The sequence below is a fragment of the Colletotrichum gloeosporioides genome, assembly GCF_011800055.1.
Source record: "Colletotrichum gloeosporioides strain Lc1 chromosome Unknown consensus_47, whole genome shotgun sequence".
In the NCBI taxonomy this organism is placed as follows: Eukaryota; Fungi; Ascomycota; class Sordariomycetes; order Glomerellales; family Glomerellaceae; genus Colletotrichum; species Colletotrichum gloeosporioides.
This window is the reverse complement of record NW_025544692.1, coordinates 614,768-636,322: the sequence shown is the minus strand read 5'-3', so window position 1 is coordinate 636,322 and position 21,555 is coordinate 614,768. Positions and strand designations below refer to the sequence as shown.

The 21,555-nt window shown below is 54.2% G+C and overlaps 4 protein-coding genes across 4 annotated transcripts; 3 read left to right on the top strand and 1 right to left on the bottom strand.

The window, feature by feature from the left end:
• Nucleotides 1–360: 360 nt before the first annotated feature.
• Nucleotides 361–854, bottom strand: GCG54_00005902 (13 kDa ribonucleoprotein-associated protein; the record flags this gene model as incomplete). Its single annotated transcript, XM_045405917.1, has 3 exons — nucleotides 361–623; nucleotides 682–777; nucleotides 830–854. 3 exons carry the CDS (start codon nucleotides 852–854, stop codon nucleotides 361–363), a joined length of 384 nt encoding a protein of 127 aa, XP_045264315.1.
• Nucleotides 855–1,860: 1,006 nt separating this feature from the next.
• GCG54_00005901 (uncharacterized protein) lies at nucleotides 1,861–3,202 on the top strand (the record flags this gene model as incomplete). Its single annotated transcript, XM_045405916.1, has 6 exons — nucleotides 1,861–1,959; nucleotides 2,022–2,240; nucleotides 2,351–2,630; nucleotides 2,682–2,800; nucleotides 2,866–3,043; nucleotides 3,102–3,202. 6 exons carry the CDS (start codon nucleotides 1,861–1,863, stop codon nucleotides 3,200–3,202), a joined length of 996 nt encoding a protein of 331 aa, XP_045264314.1.
• A 3,347-nt stretch (nucleotides 3,203–6,549) lies between these two features.
• Nucleotides 6,550–7,587, top strand: GCG54_00005900 (uncharacterized protein; the record flags this gene model as incomplete). Its single annotated transcript, XM_045405915.1, has 1 exon — nucleotides 6,550–7,587. The coding sequence occupies one exon, from the start codon at nucleotides 6,550–6,552 to the stop codon at nucleotides 7,585–7,587; it is 1,038 nt and encodes a 345-aa protein (XP_045264313.1).
• Nucleotides 7,588–15,872: 8,285 nt separating this feature from the next.
• GCG54_00005899 (uncharacterized protein) lies at nucleotides 15,873–18,560 on the top strand (the record flags this gene model as incomplete). The annotated part of the gene is made up of 1 exon (XM_045405914.1): nucleotides 15,873–18,560. One exon carries the CDS (start codon nucleotides 15,873–15,875, stop codon nucleotides 18,558–18,560), a length of 2,688 nt encoding a protein of 895 aa, XP_045264312.1.
• Between the last annotated feature and the right edge of the window lie 2,995 nt (nucleotides 18,561–21,555).

The window sequence follows — 21,555 nt, the reverse complement described above, 5'->3', positions numbered from 1 at the left end:
TGCGCTGCAGGCATGGAACCAGCCGAGAACACGGCGGCTTCTCATGGGAACATCAAGTTCGATAAGCTCTCGATCAGAAGGCCATCACATATTGTCGGAAAAGAGGGAATTTCTTGCAGATGAGCCCAGATCTAGAAAAGAGTTTGTGGCCAACTGACACTGCCCGGCTAGCAAAACTCCTCGAAAATGTCACCATAGCAGTCACAATTCACAGAGTCAAAATTCATCCATCAATGTCGATCTTGTCTTTCTGCTAGCAAGCTACACAGCTAGTAAGGGGCCAAGACAAGAATCATCTCAGACCAAGCCCGTTTACGACCAGCACCTTTCCGCCCCAAGAAATTCGTCATCACTTGAGAGCTAGATGGCCAGCCTTTCAACCTTGTCTCGCACCACCTGGATGGTACCAGCCAGCTCACTTCCCTCATTGGTAGTGATGCAGGCAGCGATGACTGGGCGACTGACACCGCAAGCCCTTCCGAGAGCCGCCTTGCTAGGGACGAAGACGTAAGGGACGTTCTTGTCCTCGCAAAGCAGGGGGAGGTGGAGAATGACGGTAAGAGGAGCAGCATCCGCAGCGAGCAAAGCGATTTCGCAGGTGCCACGGTCCAGGGCTTTGGTGACTGATCCAGAAGTCAGTCGGATAGGCGGGCAGCAAGTTTGGAAGTGAAGAGAACGAACCTTCGTTGGCGCCCCGTTTGGCCTGGCGGTGGTGGGTTGCCGTTTGAGCGAGATCGAGCAGCTCCTGGGTGAGAGCAGCATCGGCCAAAGGCCAAGCTGAAGTGGTTGTTAGTCAGGGCCGGGATGTGTCGCATGAGAAGGCACAAACCTGCAGCTTCAGGCGCTGAAGACATTTTGCGTGCAAAGGCTCGCCGAATAGGTTCACTGCCTCGCGAATTGGATGCAACTGCTGTGTAGCTGGTGGGAGGCTCGCCCGAGGGTTCACTGCCTTAATGTCTGCGAAGTTGAATGTAAGAAATGGGCCAAGTTCCAAAACTTTTTTCCCATGCACGGATATGTCACTCAGGGTGGAACGTGACGGACTGTGCATCTTATGTAAGGTGGATCGGTCTGACCTGCCAAAGGTCTGTAGCCGGATAGAAAACTCCGAGCTGCAAATACCCTCAATCAACAGCACCCAAGATCGTGGTAAGAGGGACGCCAACAGGGTCGACGCTACACCTTCCCAGAATCTAGCAGGCTAGCCGGCAGTTTGAATTGGAATGTATCTCTCTACCGAACCATAGCAGCTCTTGCAGGTATCTCACAAGAATAGGCCCGGGAGGCAAGCACTTCTGGCCCATTCTACTCATGATCTTGTCGACTCTCTTGCTTCCATTGTGTTCTTGCTGATTGAATAGACAGCTACTCTGCACATATCGAAAGACAGAATGCTAGATGCAGCGTTACCTTACCTTGGGTGCAATTACCTTTCAAATTCATCTTCGCGCAGCCCAACTTAGGAGGCTGCGACAACCTCCTCTTGCCTCGCCTGATGACAGAGCCCATTCCTTCCGCGTCAACCATCGTCCTATCTTAGTCCACGGGTGTAGTTGCCTCCTTCCGTGAACATCATTAATCCCAACGGCAGCCATGGCCATAGTATCACAGCACGGGAAGGCACGGGCTGCACTTTCTCGGTACTTCTCCTCTCGTCACCTCTTGTCTTCGACTGTCCCGCCGACCTCTCGAACCGACATCCCTCTCCAGACCTCAACCTTGGCTTGCTGATTCAACCTTCATCAATAACACAGCCACATCCACGCTGAACTTCTTGGATTCGATTCTTATTCCATCGTCTCTTTGGCATCGAATCCCTGACACTTCCTTAATCTCTGTGCCGGCCTCCGGATCACCTCAATGGACGCCTCCGTCAGAACGCCTTTGCTCCACGGCCAGGCCGGGCATGCAGACGAGGGATTGCCCACGCCAGCCGCCTATGGCCAGGTCCAAGACCATGTAAGAGTCCCTTGCCCATCCTCTGGTCATTCTCCTGGCTTTGACTTACAATCAATCGCCAGCCCGCATTCCTGAGAGCATGCCACTCGCCATGGCGTTGTCTGCCGCAGAACGCCCTCTGCTGGATTCGAGGAGGTGTCGTTGCCTACTTGACCGCAGTCGGTGCAATGATCCTCGACTACAAGCTTCGAGAGAAGTCGCCGTGCTCGAACTGGCGTGTCGTCTTTGACTTCTCCATCGTCACATATTCTCTGCTTTTGATTTACCACTTGGTAGTGCTGGTACGAATCATCTTCTGGTCCGTGTTGCAGTGACTGACATGGGTTGCATCCAGGGCTGGACCTACACCCATCTCTACCACCCGCACATTGACGACAGCAACCGTGGCTAGGAATACTGGTTGCTCAGACTGTCATCGCTGCCCTACGACATGTCCAGCCTCCGCAAGCAGTTCTACTTCACCATGTTCTACACAGTCACCACTGTCTTCACCTTCATGAACACCTGCCTCTACTGGTTTGTACAGCTGCCGCACGACGACAATGGCAACGCCGAGCCCCCCAAGCCCCAGCCGTCTGGTGGCTCGCACGCCTCAAGCATGTACGAGCAGTCGTTGGGCTTTGAGATGACTCGTCTGGAGGACATCAACAAGGGCAAACCACATGGACCTTGTGAGTCATCCTTTCTGATTGGTATGACCAAGTCTAATAAATTGGTGTCAGTCACGGAGATTTTTGGTGAAGGCTGGTTCAAGGCTTTTGTCATCATCAACCTGTTCCTCGTCTCAACAGTCATTGCACTTTTCGAGATATTCTGGCTCAACAGCATCAAGCGCCCTCTGGTGAGTGACGCCAGTGCCGAACTCGGGGAGGCAAGTGCCGGCTGACAAGACTGACCACCGTGCAGGCTGTTGGTGCGCACACATTGGGCGTCATCTTCTTCGCGGGTCTCTACCTCGGTTGGGCAGCCATCGGCAAGATCGAAACCGGCGCCGATGCCTTCTACTGGCTCGACCAGAAGGTGACCGGATCGCGCGAGGCCGTGGTGGCAGCGTCGATTGGATTTGTCATTCTGGCTCCCATTTGTGGGTAACCCGGTACCGAGTGACATGTTGAGAGAGAGAAAGCTGACCGGTTGCCCAGTGTACGCGCTCATGTATGGTCTCATTGGCATGAGGGAGAGTATCTCCCGGGCTGCCCACTCGAGACGGGTAGCCGCCGCTGCCGAAGCAGCGGGCCACTGAGGGACTTTCGGTCGAGACGGGTCTCGTCGGAGATGAGCGGGGGAAAGGTCGGGCGGTGAGGACGGCGGTGGCCCGGTTCTGGCGGGCTTGGCCATACGTGGTTGTCAGGTGTTCCTATCTTGATGGATGCCTCAGATTGCAGGAGGGATTAAGGCATGCATCGGGCTGGAGTCGAAGGAGGTGTAGTACCTTGGAGGCGGTGGAGGAGACGACTTGGAGGGGGTGTGAGGATAGGATTCCGAAATAACCTAGAACATTATGACTTCCAACAAGAGAGACCTATTTCCGAGCCGAGGCCAGTAAATGACGAATGAAGAGTGACTGACAGAAAAGGATGAGTAGGAGGCATGGGTGATGGGGTTTGCGAGCTATCTTGGTCATTGACGGGACGGCGCGGGGAGAGGAGATGGTCGATGGAAGAGATGGGTCGGTGCGGTACGGCGCAAGGAGCGGTGTTGAGGCGGTGATGCAGGTCACTGGGCTTGCCGACAGTGAAGAGTAGCGGAGAGCAGTCGGCAAGCCGGGGTATGGATTGGCGGAGGACGGGACGGGTGGTCGGGGTGGTCCAAGATGGTTGGCGGCGGTGGTTTTGTGCCTGAATCTGCCCGACTAGCTGCATGGCAATCTTGTTAGGGGTGTCCCTTCCAGGCTGGAAGGTGGACGGACGATGGAGCGTACTGCGTATGGCATGCTTCGAAAGGGTTCTCGAGAAAGAGGGGGGAGAGGGGGGAATTCCTTGGTGGGATGATGGGATGATGGATCTCTGCCGGGATGTTGGGCTGAGTCCGGCAAGGGCGCGCAAGAGATGGTTCGGACGAGGGGCACACGAGACCGCCTAATTTTCCTGTGTCTACGCGGCTATATTTCCTATGCATTTAACTACTCCTATCGAAAGCGATAGTAATAATAGTAGCGATGAGGACGATAATAAAGAGGACAATAGAAGTTATAATAAGGATAGAAGCGACGATGATAATAGAAGACGAAGACGACGACGACGACGACGACGACGACGACGATGAAGTGATTAGAGTATAGTCGCAGGAAAAGTAGTCGCTCTAGCACAGGCAAAATAGGAGGTCTCGGGCACACGGTTCACGACGAGGGACGGCAGTTTGGAGGGGATACCACGATATGCCTGACTGTCAGAACAGCAGTCGTTCATGCGGCTAGGACATGAATGAGTAGACTTGATAGCACCTCGGAACTCTAGGAGAGGCGTTGGGTTCCCGTTTGGATTCCCGTTTGGGCTGTGGCTAGTGAAGTTAAGGTTGCCATGCCGGGCGGCAGTCAGGCCAATACGAAGCAACGGGTTGAGTGATGGATGGTGCTGGCGGAAGCTCAGTCGTGGAATCTCGAGGTCAAGATGAGCAGGAGAGACAAGCGGCATGGTAAGGTATCGATGATGCGGCGAGAGGTTCCTGTAGGGTATCCATGAACACGCGACGCGCGCGAGAGAGAGAGGGAGAGGGAGGGAGACGGTGTTCGTGGTTGAGGAGGGGGAGTCAATCGTCAGTCGTCAGTTGTCAGGGTCCTGGGTTCTAAGTTCTCAACAACTGGGGGCCGGACAAGATGCGAGATGAGAGAGCGACGATTCGGAGAGCGTCAGAGAGGGTGGAGGTGAAGTCCAGATCCTGCAGTTCAGAGTACGTTCCAGAAGGTGTAGACGATGAGCCAACCGGAAGGGCAGAAGGTCGAGCCGCCGATGAGTTGTCAAGTTGTCAGTGTGTTGCTTGGCCAGTTGGGGGGCGATAAGGTACGTTCAGGTTTATTGGTCGGGCTCTCTGGGGCACGGCGCCAGCACCGGGACATGTAGTGTGACATGTATCGGGACATGTATCGGTACCCAGCGGCGGTGGCCGGCGTAGCCAATGGCACCCGTCTGAAGGTGCCGACCGCCCTTCTTGCGCCTTCTTTTGGGGTCCATGAGGGAAGACATTCAGGAGATGAGGTCTGTGGCACAGGAGAAGAGCCCCGCGTTGCGAGTGCCTCACGTGCGGCAACGGGCGACTGGACAGCGCATGGCTGGGTCAACGGGCGACGGGCGACAGCAAGTGTTGACTGATGTTTCCAGGTTTGGGCCGCTATTCCTATTTCTGGCGACCCCCTGTGCTGTGTCCAGCGTATCCAAGGCAAGGTACCTACTCAAGGACAGCGCATTGCTTGAAGCTCAGGGTCGAGACGCGGACGGATGTACCGCTACATATCTCAGGCAATGGGTTTGGGGGTACAGATACCCAAGGAGGTTAACAGCAATTAAGGTGCGTTAGCGGGCGGTCCCCCGGTTGGCGGCGCTTGAGGGCTGCTGGAGGTTCTCGACTGCGCCTATTTCGGTACCTCGTCTCTGTCCTCGGACTCTTGCTGTGTGAACTGGCAGTGAAGTCATTCCCGTGTCACCAGGGCAGCGTTCCATTCCGAGAGGCCAGCCGTTAGGCGCTACCCTGCCAGGCCCAGGCCTGCTCGAGGGAGGTGCTTGTCTTGGGCGGCGATGCTGCCTGGGCTGTCCCTGGGCCGCTGTCCCCCCTCTCAGCCCTGAGATGAACTCTCAGTGGTCGGTCGGGTTGTACCTGGCTCACATCCCCCGCGGCGTCAACCGCCCTCCCGCCGTTCGAGTGAGAGACAGCGCGTGAACCCAGTGTTTTTTTTTGTTGTTGCCGTCCTATCAAGGCGCGCCTGGTGCTCACCACCATCAACCACTCACAGCAAATGCGGCGGTCGGAGCGGGGGACGGGAGCCAATGGCAAGACGCCAAAGGCAAGAATCATCACCAATATCAGTAGTCGGTATAAATATCGCGGCTCCCCCTCAAAAACACCCCTCTTTCCTCTTGTTCTCCCCTCCCCCCCCCCCTCCAGCACAACCAAAAAAGGGTCGCAAAGTCAAGTTGGGAATATCTCCTTGGAACCGGTCGTTCGTTCACTCTGAACTCCCTCTGAGGAGACTTCTCCCACCCCGGGCCCCTGTCAATCTTTTTGTGTGTCACTCGTCCTTCTTCTCTCTCTTCCTCACTCACTCTCTCTCTCTCTCTCTCCGACCCCCCCTCATCCGACCTCACACCCCTCCATCATCACTCCCTCCCTCTCCTCTATTCGCTCCTTTCGTCACTCTCTTCACCTCTTCTATCCCCATAGAGTCAAAGACATATAAGGTCCCTTGAGCAACGCGCCTGTATCGCTTTCGGTTCCCCCTGTCTCTCAACTTTATCACACCCCCATCCGAGCATCGTTCGTTCATTATCAGAACACCCGGCAAGAGTACAAGAACAACACTCCCCCACCACCACCACCCCTCTTCTTCAGATCAACAACAACAACCACACGCGAACCACAACATCAACATCCGCCGGCATGTCTCTCTTCAAGCGCACGTTTAGGTCGCAAGACCCCAACGTCCGCGTGGACAAGTCGTCGAGGCTGAAGAAGTCGAGCTCGATCCGGGACAACCAGAAGGTGTCGAAGATGCAGCGCTCCGTGGCCGATGACCAGCCCGCCCCCATGGCCCCGCCCGTCGCCGCCGCCCCCCGCGGTGGCCCCGTGCCGACGCCGGCCAAGGCCTCCGGCGGTGGAAAGTCTGCCGTCGCCCCCTCGCCCATCGTCACCCTGACGGTCGGTCGCGAGGGTCGCTTGTTCGCCGCCCACGAGGACGTCCTCTTCCAGTCGCCCTTTTTCGAGGCCGCCTGCCGAGGTCAGTTCTTCGAGGCCCAGAGCAAGCGGATCGCTCTCCCCGACGAAGAACCCGAGGTCTTCTCCGCCATCCTCGAGTATCTCTACAAGGGTGACTACTACCCACGCCTGATGCACAACAGGCACCGCAACTCTTGGGAGCTTGAGGATGCCGTCAGAGGATCCCCCCAAACCTCCCCCAACCCTGATAACCACCACAGCCACCACCACAGAGGTGGCCGCGCAGCCCCCCCTGCCCCGGGCGCCTACCCGCCCACGCCCAACTCGGCGCACACCACGACAAGCAACACCACCGCCGGCTCCGGCGCCCCCGGCAGCGACGCGACCATCTACATCGCGGCCTGCGGGCAGCACATCCTCCGCGACACCGTCATCTACTGTGCAGCGGAGCGGTACGGGCTCGAGGAGCTCAAGCGCCTGGCCCTGCGCAAGCAGGGTCTGCAGTCCGGCGTCGACGTCGGCACCATCCTGCGCTCCGCCCAGTACGCCTACGCCCACACCCCCGACTCGGACTCGCGTCTGCGCGCTCACTACCTCGCCTTGATCATCAGGTGTCGCAAGACATTCAAGAGGAGCGGTACCATGCAGACTGAGATGGAGCGCGGCGGCAGCAAGCTCTTCTTCGACCTGTTCGTGGCCATGTGCAACCACCTCGACGACGTCATCGACCACACCAACGCACGCACCCCCAAGACCGTCTAATGAGGTGAACATGAGAAAACAACAACAAGACTCTTGTTCGGTTCGTGCTGGACTGCGTCCGGTTCGACGACCGTGAGAGGATGCGTTCGTCTCTCACACATGTGCTATCCAAAAGCGAGCATGGTATATTTGCCAACGGCGTTCACACGGTGTTTTTGTCATGTGCGCATTTTGCTTCGGATTTGCATTTACACGGAATGGAGGTTGTTCTGAGAATTGCGATATCACGGAGGCTTGATTCCTTTTCCGCGGCACGTCACTTTCTCCTCTCGTCTCTCCCACGCCAGATTGGAAACAAACCATTTGGGAGTTCTTTTTTTCTCTTCTCAAAAAGAAAAAAAAATTCCACTTCTCATCGAGGTTGGCCGAAACCTTTCTGGTGGACTGCGGAGAGCGCGAGGACTAATACCCCCCGTACACGAAAAGAAGCCACTCCTCCCGCTCTTCTTACCTTCTTCCCTTCCCGCATCTCTGGACATGATCCACGCAGAAACAGCGGCCCTGGCAACTATTTTTTTCTCTTCGCACTGGCGTTTACCTCCAGGGTCCCCTAGTACGCTCCGCGTTCACTCGCTGGTGGTGGAAACGGGACACCCAAGAGCTCATCAGAGAGAGGAGAGGAAACGATCAGAAGAGAACTTGCTACGCCTTTTCTTTACACAAAAAACGCAACCACAAAAAAAAACACCATCCCCTACACCAAGTTTGTCCTTTTTCAACTGCTTTTGCTTACTTGGGTCACGGCAACTGGGAAAGGCGGAAACTCGACTCTCATAAAACTTCTTGACTACTCCATTTGGGATGGAATCAATGCAGAAGAAAAAAAGAAGTGGCGTTTCGGCATCTTAGAAACACCCGGTACAACAGATGTACGGGTGCAAAGAAACCATACAGAACTGTGTTTTGTGTTCTTTTTTTGTTGTCTTCATTTGCTCTTCCCGATTAGGAATTTTTACGGATGTTTTGGAGGACGCATGTTTGCCGCCTTCGACTACTCCAGGGCAGGCCGAGGAGGTTTAGAAACAATTCGCGAAAGGAACCACAGGCTTGGCGCGCGCAATACAACCTCTTCAGTCATTCCCGAAATCTGAAAAAAAAAATGAAAAAAAAACAAGAAATGAAAGAGAAAGAGAAAAAGTCATGTCAACCAAAGCCTTGACTCACCTCTCATGCATTCTTTTTTGCTTTCATCGGATCTCCTTTGTCACTTTTTGGAATCTTGAATCTTGAATCGGAGGAGGAGCGGTCTGCATTGGTTACCCGCTTTTGCAATACAGCTGGCGGTCTTGTTTTACTTTCTTCCTGTATGTAACGTATGAAGATGATGATCTTGATGATTCGTCGGGCCATCCCGAGTGGATGGCTTCGACCGGCTTGAGCCCTCGTCAGGGCGAGGTAATGAGAAATTTCGGCCACCTCACTTGCTTGTTCACCCTTTTCCCCGCTAGGTGATGCAAACAATGCGACGTTCCCCCAGTGACTCACTGCTTCAAGAGGATGTTGTTGAGGGAGTGGTCTTGACCGCCAAGTGCTTGGTGGGTCGAGTGCTCTCGGAGACTGACTCACCATTGACTTGAGCTGTTCGAGCTCTGGTGTTGGGGGTCTTTGAGAATCCCCTTTCTCGTAACAGGAACACGCGGGGTATGTTACCAACAGTATGATGATTAAGTTGGGTGATCCCACCCTCGGTCTTGCCCGTGCCTGTTCCCACGTCTCCTGCCCTTCTTGCGTCAAGTCGGCTACTTGCCGAAGGATACTTCAAATTACAAACGTCCACGGCTCCATGCTTTAGCATTTCGATCCTCGGAGAGAAAATAGACATCATCAACGTCAATGACGCGGCTTTATAGGAGACAAGCGCCCCCTAGCAAAACTATGCCGCACCCCCTGAGCTGTGCTCAAGTCGAAGCAGCCAGTTCTCTATCATCCGGGCTTGTGCTGAAGCTCCAGGCTAGGCACGACTAGTACGGTCATTTCGCGGGTTGTGAGTCGTGATTGCTTTATGTAGCCTGCTATACTAGCATGGGTGGATGAGATGAGCAGCCAATGGGCACAAAGGTGACTACATGGCGACGGTCAAGATCCCGAGGAATTTGCTACGATCGACGCCATGTTCTATCAGTCTCGAGCAGTCGGAAAGGAAACCTCGAGGTCCGAAGGACCTTGGGAAGCAATTTGAAGTTGCAATGCACTCTTTGGAGTTCTGCTGTGCGGCAGGGCACCAACGCCCAGCGCCACTAGCCATCAGAACTCCCATCCAGTTGTTGACGGAATACTCTTTGTGCCGTTTGCAAATAACGCAAAGGCATATCACTTGGATGAAATGGCAGTTGGTTTCTCCCAGCCTCTGATGGTTCACTGTTGTCGATCATAATTGGACGACTCCTTGATGAGGTGCTGAAGACCAACAGCAATGTCACTTATGACAATCCGAATCCCTACTCACGATCAGAAGTGACTTTTGAACATCAACGTTATTAGTAAACCAAACATTCAAAATTGAAATCTGCACGGTTGGGTTCACCCAAGTCAGCTTACTATCATGTCTTCGGTCCGGCTTCAATTATCACGTAGATGGTGGTCCTGCGTCGGCGTTACCGTATCGCATTTCAGCACACCGGTATCAACAAATTCTCAGAAAAGAACGGCATAGCTGTATTTATGGTCTTGATCAATGCTCGTACATCAGTTTTCATGGCACACTGTCGCCTTTCACCTATGGCAGCCGGGATAGACAACGGCTGCAACGAATACCTCAGGTCAGCAAATCACCAAGAAATGGAATCAAGAAACTTCCTCCCGTCAGTAGATTGTCCCGCCCTAAAGCCAAGCCTCTAGATTCCGGATGATCATTTCAACGGGTATACTGCTAGTTAGACTGAGAGTAACCTTCGGAATGCGAAATCAAAGCCAGCATTCAGAAGTTTCCGAGCGTCCCCGTCGTATCGCTCACCTTGGCCAGATTGTGACTCCAGAAGGGTCATCAAACAGCGCGACAATTGTAGCCAATACCCAGCGTAAGACTTCAAGCTAGATTGAACATTAAATTCTTCAAATCTCCATCGAGTTTATTATATCTCTCATCAATTGCACAGGTCTATCAATCTCTATCACTTCCAAGTCTATCCGGCGTTCGCCGAGCTCTAATTGATGAAGCAATTCATTTAGCTGCCTTTATGTGATTCAAATCATCGAATATGATGTCGGCATTTGGTCAAAGAGACCGCCTATTTTTCCTGTGTCCGCGCGGCTATACTTCCTGTGTACTTAATTACTCCTTTCGAAGACGACAGTGGCGATAGCGACGGCGACGATCACCACCACCACCACCACCACGACGACGACGGAGAGTATAGCTATAGGAAAAGTAGTCGGCATATTACTGGAAAAATAGGCGGTCTTCAGTCAAAAACTGGGTTCACTTATAATCAGGGCGTGGCGTAGGTGATAAGCCGCTGAGAAGACTGAGGACCGGGGAGTGAAGACGATAACAGACGGAGCAAGAGACATGGGAACGGTTAAACAAGAATTGTCCTGTTATCACTATATTGATCTTCAGAACCACAGCCAGTAGAACACTATTTTCTATAGCAGGCTGTTGAGTTTCCTTACGTAGGCTTTCTTAAAACCAAACCAAGGGAAGTGCCTCAATACTGCGCACAACGTGTCCACCAAAAAACCAGGAACAAGATTTTGGATCAAAGAAATCTTTGAACAGCACATGGCTGGAAATCTATGTCAATCTCGGACTCATCTCCGCCGTTGCTCATACTATTGCCATGATCATACATGTCACTTTGCTATCAGGTCTTTCACAGTCGCATGCCGATGGCCCCGTGCCAACCTCAACACAATACCAGTCCTAAGCCAAGCAGTCTGCGAAACCCATGAATTTACCCAATACTAATCATTTTGCAAGACAAGCTTGCAAACGCCTTATATGCGTGCTTCAACAGGCTGTTTTACACCAATATATGTTCTGCCCGCTGTTTCGGAATCGCTTACGGATAACAGCAAGACCGCCATAGCGACATCGAATATACTCCGACTTTCTGCCGGCTATCTTGATCATGACGAGGACGAGCTGTGGCTGGGACTGTGAACGGAACGAGCTCCATGTTGTAGAGAACTCTTTTGATTGAGAAGTTCTCAATGGCGGCCTTGCCACGTCAACAGCAACAGTGCGTTGCGCGAACCTAGCTCAATGGCAAGTCAACCTGACATCTTGTTCCGCTGTGACGTGGGCGTAGTCAAGGCAACCGAGTTTCAACCATGGCCAAGCGTCCGTAGCTTCTCAAAAGCAATGATGCAGGGAACGGGATTTTTGCTTTTGTCAGACATAGCAGCTCCAGTGAAACATCATGAGGCCACAACAGACCGCAATTGCAAGTCGAACGAGACTTGCCCCTTGGGACGCCACCTGCTTCTCTCGGGTTCATCACCCATCTCCGGAGGACATACCGGCGATGATGACAAGGAAGCAAATGGCTCGCTGCTGCAGTGGCACTCGCTAACGACGCGACGTGTGACGTTCGCGACCTGGTGCAACGAGCTGTAATCAAAACAACCCACGAGATGCTACTGTCAGGGCGCTCATCTCGTCTAAGCTGGGCTGAACGAGAGCCCAAGTCGCGGCATCTGCACCCAGGCCACAAAACCCGCATTGATGTCTTCTAGAGCGTTTCTACGCTGTGAGCCACAAACGGCATCGGGCCCCGGACACGACCAGCGTCGTTCTTTTACGTTGACCGACTTGACCGAGCGACGGCTGTTTCCATTAGATTCGAACCCACCTGTCACGGCCGCAACGCTCACAGGTGCACGTCTCCCGTGAGGGCTCGGGCCATGCACATCACATTGGTGTTGAGAAATATTAGTGAGACATCTGCAGGTGCAGGGTAAGATGCACGTACGAGGCCCGCACGACAGGAAGACGAGCCAGCGTATCATCGAGCAGCAGTACGATGCTGCTGAGAGACAAATGCTTCGCAGGCAGACAGGTCAAGACCACCCCCAGGGAGATCATCATAGTTCCCGTCTTGGGGAGAGACACGAACCCCTCACAGACCAGGGCACGGCAGGAATGTTGAGAACATGATATATAGGGCGCCGACGCCGCTGGTGCACTCCATGTTTCTGGCTCGGGCCTGATTTTTCGATAATCCGTTGTTAGCTCATCGCCATCATCGTCGGCCGCGATCGTGCGAGACGAGACTATCGACCACTAGTGACCATCCACGACCGATCTTTGCTGCTCGAGCACGGAATCTAGTCGACGGCGACGTATCGTACCGAACTCCGAGATTTGATCAATATCATTCACCGGTCGGATCGAAGCTGTTCTCGGGAGAAGCTCGGGGCAATCATTTGCTTCCGAGGGTTGCGCTCTGAGGGGTAAGTTTGCACATCTCGTTGTCGGGTTCCATTCATAGTTCATCCAGCTCGTCTCACGTCTATGAGGCCTTCGGGAATTGCAGACACCGGACGTTAGCTTACATCGAATTTTGCATTTCCCCTTGGGTTTCCCTGTGGGGTTTCGTTGTGCCTTCTAGAGCCAGTTGGATGGATGCACATGTCAACATCAGCGCGCGAACAACGTTCAGATGGACGCGTCTTGAACATGGGTCCCCGTCGACCGGTTCCAGGGGCATCGTACCGCCGTATTGCAATCTTTGTTCCCAGGCGGCAGCATCGGACGGGTTGACGGCCGGTCCTTGGTTTTACTCGGTCTTTACTATTCTTTAAATTCTCTCCTCGTTCTTCTTTCCTTCGGCTTCTTCCCGCCCCTGTTTCCACCGACAGGGTCTTTTGGGGTATCCGCACCGGGCCGAAAAAGAGGGCAAAAAGCTGGAGACAAGATTGGTCAATTGGTTGCCCGGGTCCAGGGGTAATAATTGAGCCCAGAGCGCGCCCAGCCTGGTGTCCAGGAGACGCAAAGTGTGGTGTGATGTTGTTACTTTAAGGGACATGCACTGTGGACGCAGTGAGAGAGAGTTCAGTGGCGGTTTCAAGCTGACATATCTGACAAGTAGGAACAAGCTAACTTGTCCAGAGACAGAAGCAACAGTAGCCATTGACAATTGAGAGGGCGCCGGCTCTTGTCATATCCATCAGGCTGGCTATTGTCCTCTGTCATAGTCGGCGATCTTCGCAGCCAGCAATTCTCAGTGGAAGAAGCCAGGACGACCAAAATTTCAGCGACAGGGCCCCTTGCTTTCCATCCCACTCTTTTGGTCCCGTGCGCCTGGGTTGAGATTTGCACCGGGAGAGGCTGGTGAGTGAAGTCGTCTTCCGTCGCTTTTTCCACAGACCCCCTTTCCCCGAGACATCCATTCCATGTCTCTCTCTCTCTCAATCAGTCTCTCTCTTGTTACCCCTTGCTCTGGTGCCCTCGTTCCCCTTGCTCGAGACCTGCCTTCCACCCACTTAGCTGTGTCCCCATCGTCCATCCATCGCCTTTCTCAGAGACACATCCATGTCCAACGGGCGCGCTCTGGTCTCTTTTCCCACATCCTTGGGTGCATTTCGTCCTCTCTTTGACCACACAGACACCATGATTCGTCACTTCGTCACTTCTCTTCTGTCTGAAATGCGGTCGGCATTGCGTTGCAGAGGGCCGCACCACGCAACAGACAGTTATGCATTCGCTATTCATCCCCTTCTTCCTCCATCCTTTCCATTTCCACTCTTACGTATCCGCCCGTCCCTTCTCTTTACCTTTTCGCACCTGGACCGGGGCAACGAGAGAGGGGTCCCATCGGTCATTAATAGTGTACCTACCTATGCTCTGGAGCTAATAATACGGCGCGCCGCCTGACCAGTGAGCAGTGACCATTCGGAAAAGGCAGATTCTGAGAGATGAGAGCAATCAATATTTGCCCAATTCTCTCTCCTTCTCGCCGGTTTTCTCTGCCATTATCAATCCGACTTGCGACGCCACCAGTTTAGACCGCAGTCAATGCGACCCTGGACCGTTGGGCTGCATTCCTCTCTGACTTGCTCCCATCCCAGCAGCAGCAGCATTCTTCCTTTTGGTTTCCGGCCGACCGTAGACTAAATCCTCCCCCTTCCCCGATCCAGTCAAACGCAGCCAGACGTGCAGCAAACCTCTGGCTGTCACTGCCTGCAGTCACATCGCATCATCACCCCGAACGACCAACCAACTGCGCCAGTCGCCTGCGCCCACACACCCTCTTCTCTCTCTCATCTGATCGAGCGCAAGGCAAGGTTAACTCTGCCAGGGGTTAAAGGGAACACTGCGGGAAAGAAAGACAGAAATTCCCAGAGCAGGGCAGAAAAACGAAAGAAAAGGCGAGCACGGCCCCCTCTTATTATCTCCTCTCTTGGTCGATCAACGCGAACAATCGAGACAAGACGAGACACTCGACCGGTGACAGAGACACTATCCCGAACGCCCTCCGCCTCATCCCCATCTCCCATCTCCATCCTGCCTGAAAGCTGCAGCCACGCGCATTTCTCTCCCTCTCGTCAGACCAGAACAGACCAGACCGAATAGGAACGAAGCCAAGACGAGGACGACCACCGGAATTGTACGATCTGCGGTCGCAGTACCTCGCAGATACCCACGTCACCGCCGCGTACCTGCGCCAGTTCCTGTTCCTGTTCCTGTTGCTCCTCTCTCCTGCGCCCTGTGTGCGCCAACGATACGAACCCTTTCTTGGTCCCGTCCTATCTCGCCTCGTTGCGCGCCGTGCTAAACACCGATCCGGCCCATTACCGCCGCCAAAATCCAGCAGACTCTGGAGAGACTACAGAGACTACAGAAAACTACCTCTGCTCTAGAAAAACACCAGCCGCCTCTCGCGCGTGCGCGCTGTGTAAGACAGCCCGCCTGGATACCAACTGCCCGTCGCACAGCAAAGGGGGCCACGGCCACCCGAGCTAGCTCTGTCTTGTGGCTCTCTTTCTTCCTCGCCTTGGGTTGCGTTCCCATTGTTTCCTGCTGGAGCCCTGGGTCCGTCACCCCGACCAGTGACACCCCCCTCCACGTTCCTTTCCTCTTCCAGGTTGTCTTGTACGTACGGTGTATCTCGTCTGTACCTTTTCCTGTACACGCTCTGTGCGGTACCTGACCCGACTGCATCCTCCTGCTGCCATTGTTGCACCGCAGCCGCAGTAGCAGCGCAGCAAGCGGCAGCAAGCAGCAGGTCCCGTACCCTCTCCTGAGCCCAGCCCGGCCCCGTGCCGCCCGCCGTCCGTTCTGCAGTCGCGTGGTCTGTCGATTCTCTAAATCCCCCTCTCCTTTCTCTCCCTTTGTTGTCGCCATGGACTCTTCCGACCCAAACTCAATCCCCCCTATCCCTCAACGCTACCGAAACCTCCAAACCCCTGAGCCTCGCCAACAACGCCGCCGCTCCTTACCTCCTCCGTCGCGCCGCGATACCGATGCCGTTCCCAGTTCTCCCGAGGTCATATCTTCTCTGATCACCAGTCTCTCCGTCATCTCAAAGCCTGCCGACCAACACTTCGAGCGCAGTGCTCCGAGCCTGTCAGTCCCGGTCTCACCCCGCAACGGCAGCTTCGGAGTCGACTACGGCGCCTTTACTCAACCATCACTTGCGGAACTTCGCGCCAAAGACGTTCCCATCGACGAGGTCGCCGCGTCTGCACCCGTCATCCGTACCGCCAAGCCGCCTTCTGGGCTCTCGCCTTTGACCGCGCCCAAATCGCCATCCCGCGACGCTTCTGGTGGTGGCCTTAGATCACTTCTGCGAAGTTCTTCGCGGCCCTCCTCAAAAGGCTCGCTCGGGTCGCGGGACGATGCGCAGAGCATCGGCAATCTCTCAATAGAACGCGGCTCTGCGCCAACCCCGGAGCTCAGAAGACAACGATCCTACGATAGCTGGGGCAAGAAGCAGGGAAGGAGTCACAGGGGGCTTATGTATATGAGCTCCAAGGAACGACTTCGAGAAAAGGAAGAGAAGAAACGCGCGAGTATCGGCGAAAGAAGCTCGAGCAGCTTCACTGGAACGTCACTAAGACCCGATCCGTTCCTGGCCGAGACACCAATTAGCGAAGAACCCGCCTTTAACATGGAATCCCCCACGCGAGAGAATTCCAACTACCCGGACATGACGAGCCCCAACCGTGGAGAAGCCGCCAGCCCGCGGCCGATTCCAGCCCGAGATTCGTCCCTCTTCAAAACTGGATCGAACGCCAAGAGGTCGTCCACGAGATCCTCACGGTCAAAGCGAGAAAGCGAAAACGGCACGAGCGATGTTATATATGAAGGACACGAGAAAACGCCTGCGCGGGATGCTCCACGGCGGAAACACCTGTCTCGCCATGCTTCCGAAAACGACCTGGCTAGGGTATCGGCCGACGCATCCGGCAAGCTAGCGAGCCGCCCATTGTTCGAGACCAGGCACACTGAGGACTTTCGAGTGTCGGGTCCGTTATTTGAGGAGGAAGATGTTGAGGACAGCGCTCCTTTCCCCGCCGTTGCCCAAGGTCGTCGTCGAGACGATCAGAGCGCCGACCGGAACATTCGGAAATCACTACGAGACAGTTCAGACGTTGGCGAGACCCTCAAGATGAAGCGCAGCAGTTCAAGGCTCAAGCGGCTCTCCACCGGGCCTCTGAGTCCAAAGGGAGAAGAGCCGCAGACGAGTGCACGCAATTCGGCTGCCTCTCCCGACAACCGCAACAGCATGCCCGCCGGCTACGAGCGTCCACGCAGCGCCGACTCCATCGACGACGCCGTCGAATCCTATCTGTGCTCTCCCAGACTATCACAGAAGATCAAGCATCCTCAGACCGGACGTGTGATTTCCTTCTCGGAGGTGGGAGACGCCGACGGGTCTGCCGTATTCTGCTGTGTGGGCATGGGATTGACGAGATACATCACGGCATTCTATGACGAATTGGCGTTGACACTCAAGCTGCGCCTCATCACACCCGACAGACCTGGTGTTGGAGACAGCGAAGCATATGCTGATGGAACCGCGACGCCGCTCAGCTGGCCCGACGACGTCTACGCCATCTGCCAGGCTCTCAAGATCACCAAGTTCTCGATCCTCGCACACTCCGCCGGTGCCATCTACGCCCTGGCAACGGCTCTTCGCATGCCTCAGCACATTCGCGGCAGGATACATCTGCTCGCTCCCTGGATCCCGCCATCCCAGATGAACGTCTTCGGCACATCGCAGGCCCTTCCTCCGACGAACGCCATCCCGACATCCCAACGTATCCTCCGAGCGCTACCGACGCCATTCCTCAAAGCCGCCAACAGCTCCTTCATGTCCGCCACGAGCAGCTCCATCACGAGTTCACTCCCCAAGACCCCGAGACGTAGCAAGCGCAAATCGACGGCGACAACAGGTCGGGGCACCCCAGCCATGTCGGACGGGGGAAAGCGGGACACGACACCCCACCTCGACAAGGAGAATCTCGGTCTCTTCAACTTCAAGGACCGCAACAGCACCGGCGACGATTTTCTTGGCACCGGACCCGCTCCGATTGCCACAGAGAACATGGATAGGATAAGGCCCACAGGCACCGCATCGGCACAGGGCCACTACGACCCTGAGACGCAGATCCTGGCCGCCGCCGCGGACGCATTGATGGACAAGGAACGTCAAACAATCTACGACAACAGACTGACGCATGCCATTTGGGAACTTGCAACGACGGGCGCCAACCCTGCCGTCGACTTGTTGGTCTGCTTGGAGCGCAGGCACACCATCGGTTTCCGATACGTCGACATTACGCGCCCAGTCGTCATTCACCACGGTAGTCGCGATACCCGCGTGCCCGTCGACAACGTCAAGTGGCTGGGCAAGACGATGCGCCGCTGCGAAGTACGCGTGCTCGAGGGAGAAGGCCACGGCCTCATGGCGAGCGCCGGTGTCATGGGCGCTGTGCTCATGGAGATTAGCAAGGAGTGGGATGACTGGCTCCGCGCCACCAACGGCAAGAAGGACGACCGCGGTCGAAGAACCAGCGCGCGTTAGATGAAGTCCTCTTCCCAAGTGCTCGCTGCTTTCCAGGCCAGCAGCGAGGCGCTTCTGGCCAAAAAAGTTCAGATCTGGCATGTTTGGAATGATTGTCTTCGACCGTCCATGATTTGACTGATATCTTGATTTACATACCAGCCCACAGAAAATGGGCATTTACATAATATTTGAGAGGGGTCATGTACGATTGGCATGGTTATTCTTGTACAGCACCGGCGTCGAGCGCGTCTTGGAGTTCTCTGGCAGATGGCGTCCTGGGTACGAGCTTTGAAGGGACGAAGCCATGGGACAGACGGGTGATTCACGTCGGACATGAACTTTGCACAAGACTTTCGTGTAGTATATAGTAGTACAGTATCGGGCCCCCGCCAGCAAGGCGAGGGTAGGCCGAATAATGTGTTAATACGATCTCCTTTGTGGATTCGAGTCGACCGTTCCAAATCTCTTGTATGAAGGCGCTGAATCGGCGTTCACGCCATCGTCCGTCTCCTCTCGTCATAGGTAGCCCTCTACCAGCTGAACAATCTGAAGAGACTCTTTTGCATTGACTTGATTTTCAACTTGTAGAGGTATGGTAATCCCTTTTGAACCATCATCAGCAGCATCCTCTCTATCAGCCACCCGTTTTTTGCGGCAACGCTTGCCTCGGCAATCAATCCATCGCCATGTCGACGCTACGGCGAAACTACTCAGTCTCTACCTGGCCTCAAGCGGACTCACGGGACGCTCTGCTACAACTGCCGAAACCCTAAACATTTCGTGAACCACGACAAGGACTCGATCAAGTTAGCTGTAGTCTTGATAAGTGCAATACCTATCATCCAGCGGTGTAAGACTTGCTAGTTGTAGGTATATGCGTCTCTCGCTGCCATCGTTGCTGTCGCCGGTGCAAGAAACCAGATGAGGATGTTGGAGAGTTGGGAAGGACTGGAAGGCAGAACCGAGAAACCGAAAACGAATGAGCGTGGTAGATTGACCGGGATAGCTTAGTTTTCACTTTCGTGTTACCATCTTAGTTATGTGAAGACTTGAGAACACTGCGGCCGATCAACCACCCCTTCCTTGGCCAACTCGTTTTACACTTCTATCTCTTTAGTCATACCCATGGCGGCGGTCTTCTTCTCCTTATCAGCACCAGTCTCTTTCTCTCTATCCCTCATTATCATCATATGAGACAATTGAATCGGCTTATATCGTAGACTACGCAAGCAGGAGGTGCGCGTTGTTGAGCCGAAGTTATACCGCAGCCTCCCCACGACAAAACCAAAATTCACCCTGTTCGTGGCCACAAGACACTAGACGAGCACGTTGACCTATGTCCTCCGCCAGTCAAAAAAAGCAATACGAAACCCCCATCCGTTTGTAATGTTGACGTAGGCCGTCTGAACGCCACAAAGTCGAACGCGCGCCCTGGAAGACAGGACGTACCAACTTGTTTTGTCGTCTCCTATCCAAGCGATGATATGCCAGTCACCCCCCGATAGCGAGAGAGGGCTAATATAAGTAACGAAAGCGAGGACGGTAGTATGCGTCGTGCTGCACCATCGCCTTTGCGTGGCTTTGCGTGGGCAGCAGGGCAGCAGCGGCGGGCGTGGGGCGGATCACATTGGGCTTGTGATGGTATTGCTTCAAACCCAGCAACCAAGGCTAGCGACAATTTACAACTTGTTTACAATGTAGATTTAATGATCCTGAATGTTATGGGTCATGTTAATTGGTCCTGGAGGTTCCCAAGCATGATGTGGTTCAAAGGATGTAGTGAGCGGCACTGATCTTCTTACGAGAGTCATATTTGATGAATGCGGGTTGACTGGGCTGCCGGCTGGCAGCTGGTGTTTGCCCTGCATGCGCAAGTGGGTCATCTGATTGGTTTGGACCCCGCACAGGCCGGGAATCTGCCCCGAACACGGAAAACGTCGGCGTCATCTGCAAGGATGCTCATCTTACATTCATATGCGCCATTTTCTCAGTCGTCTCTCATCAATAGGCACAGTGGCGGAGTGGTTAACGCGGTAGACTCGAAATCTACTTCCTTCGGGAGCGTCTGTTCGAATCAGGCCTGTGTCGTGATATCTTTTGCATTTTTGGTGGTATTTTGAAGTTAGTGTACCATTTCGGGTGTTTTTGGTGGTGAGTACAAACTTGAGTGCTGCACAACGGTACAACGAGGTAAAGGCGTGAAATTTCTTGCCATGTATGGTCTGTGCCCTGGCAACAGTGGGAAGTGTTCATTTGTTCGAATCATTGGTCTCACCGAGCTCACCGACCTCACCGACAGAGATCTACGTCGTGGCGTGAGCCCACTAACATGGCCTCTCAAGTGACGAGCTGTAAGAGAGTTTGCAACTGCTTACAAAATCCTCGAGCATTCAAAGCAATTTATATTCACCAGAGCACATCGTTGTCTCTTCATATGATGTGCGGAATGAGGGGCGTTGGTCAATTCCAGGTGCCGATTTGCCTCTTGTGCGGGGATTGAAATGGGCGCACCGCGCCCATTTGTACTTCAGGAGAACTCCACCAAACCGCTGGCTGCGCAGTCAGCACCGAAGAAATAAGAGCTGAAAAACTTTCCCAGTCCAAGTAACACAGAGACTTGTTTATTGTTTTACCAAAACCTGGACCGCCGCAGAAACCAGCCTATGTTTTCTGTGTCAAACATGTTGCAGCAATCACCGACCGGCATTCCGGACTTCTTTCAAAGAGACGCAAATAATCAGAGACCCAACCTGATGCTACTACTACATGTATGCAGTACACTTTCTTCCTTTGGAGATGCTGCTGTGAAAGTCCAGACCCAGACAGCTGTGGCGCTAAGCCCTTGTGAGACGCAACGCAACGGTCGGCGATCCAAGCCCACGGAACTACGTCATGGCAGCCAACTTGCGTCTCGACTCTTAATTAATTGCACCTCCCAGGCTTTCTTAGTCCAGCCCTACCGCAAATGCCACGAGGTTTCACCCGTTTACAACTTATCGCATCCCGTAAACTT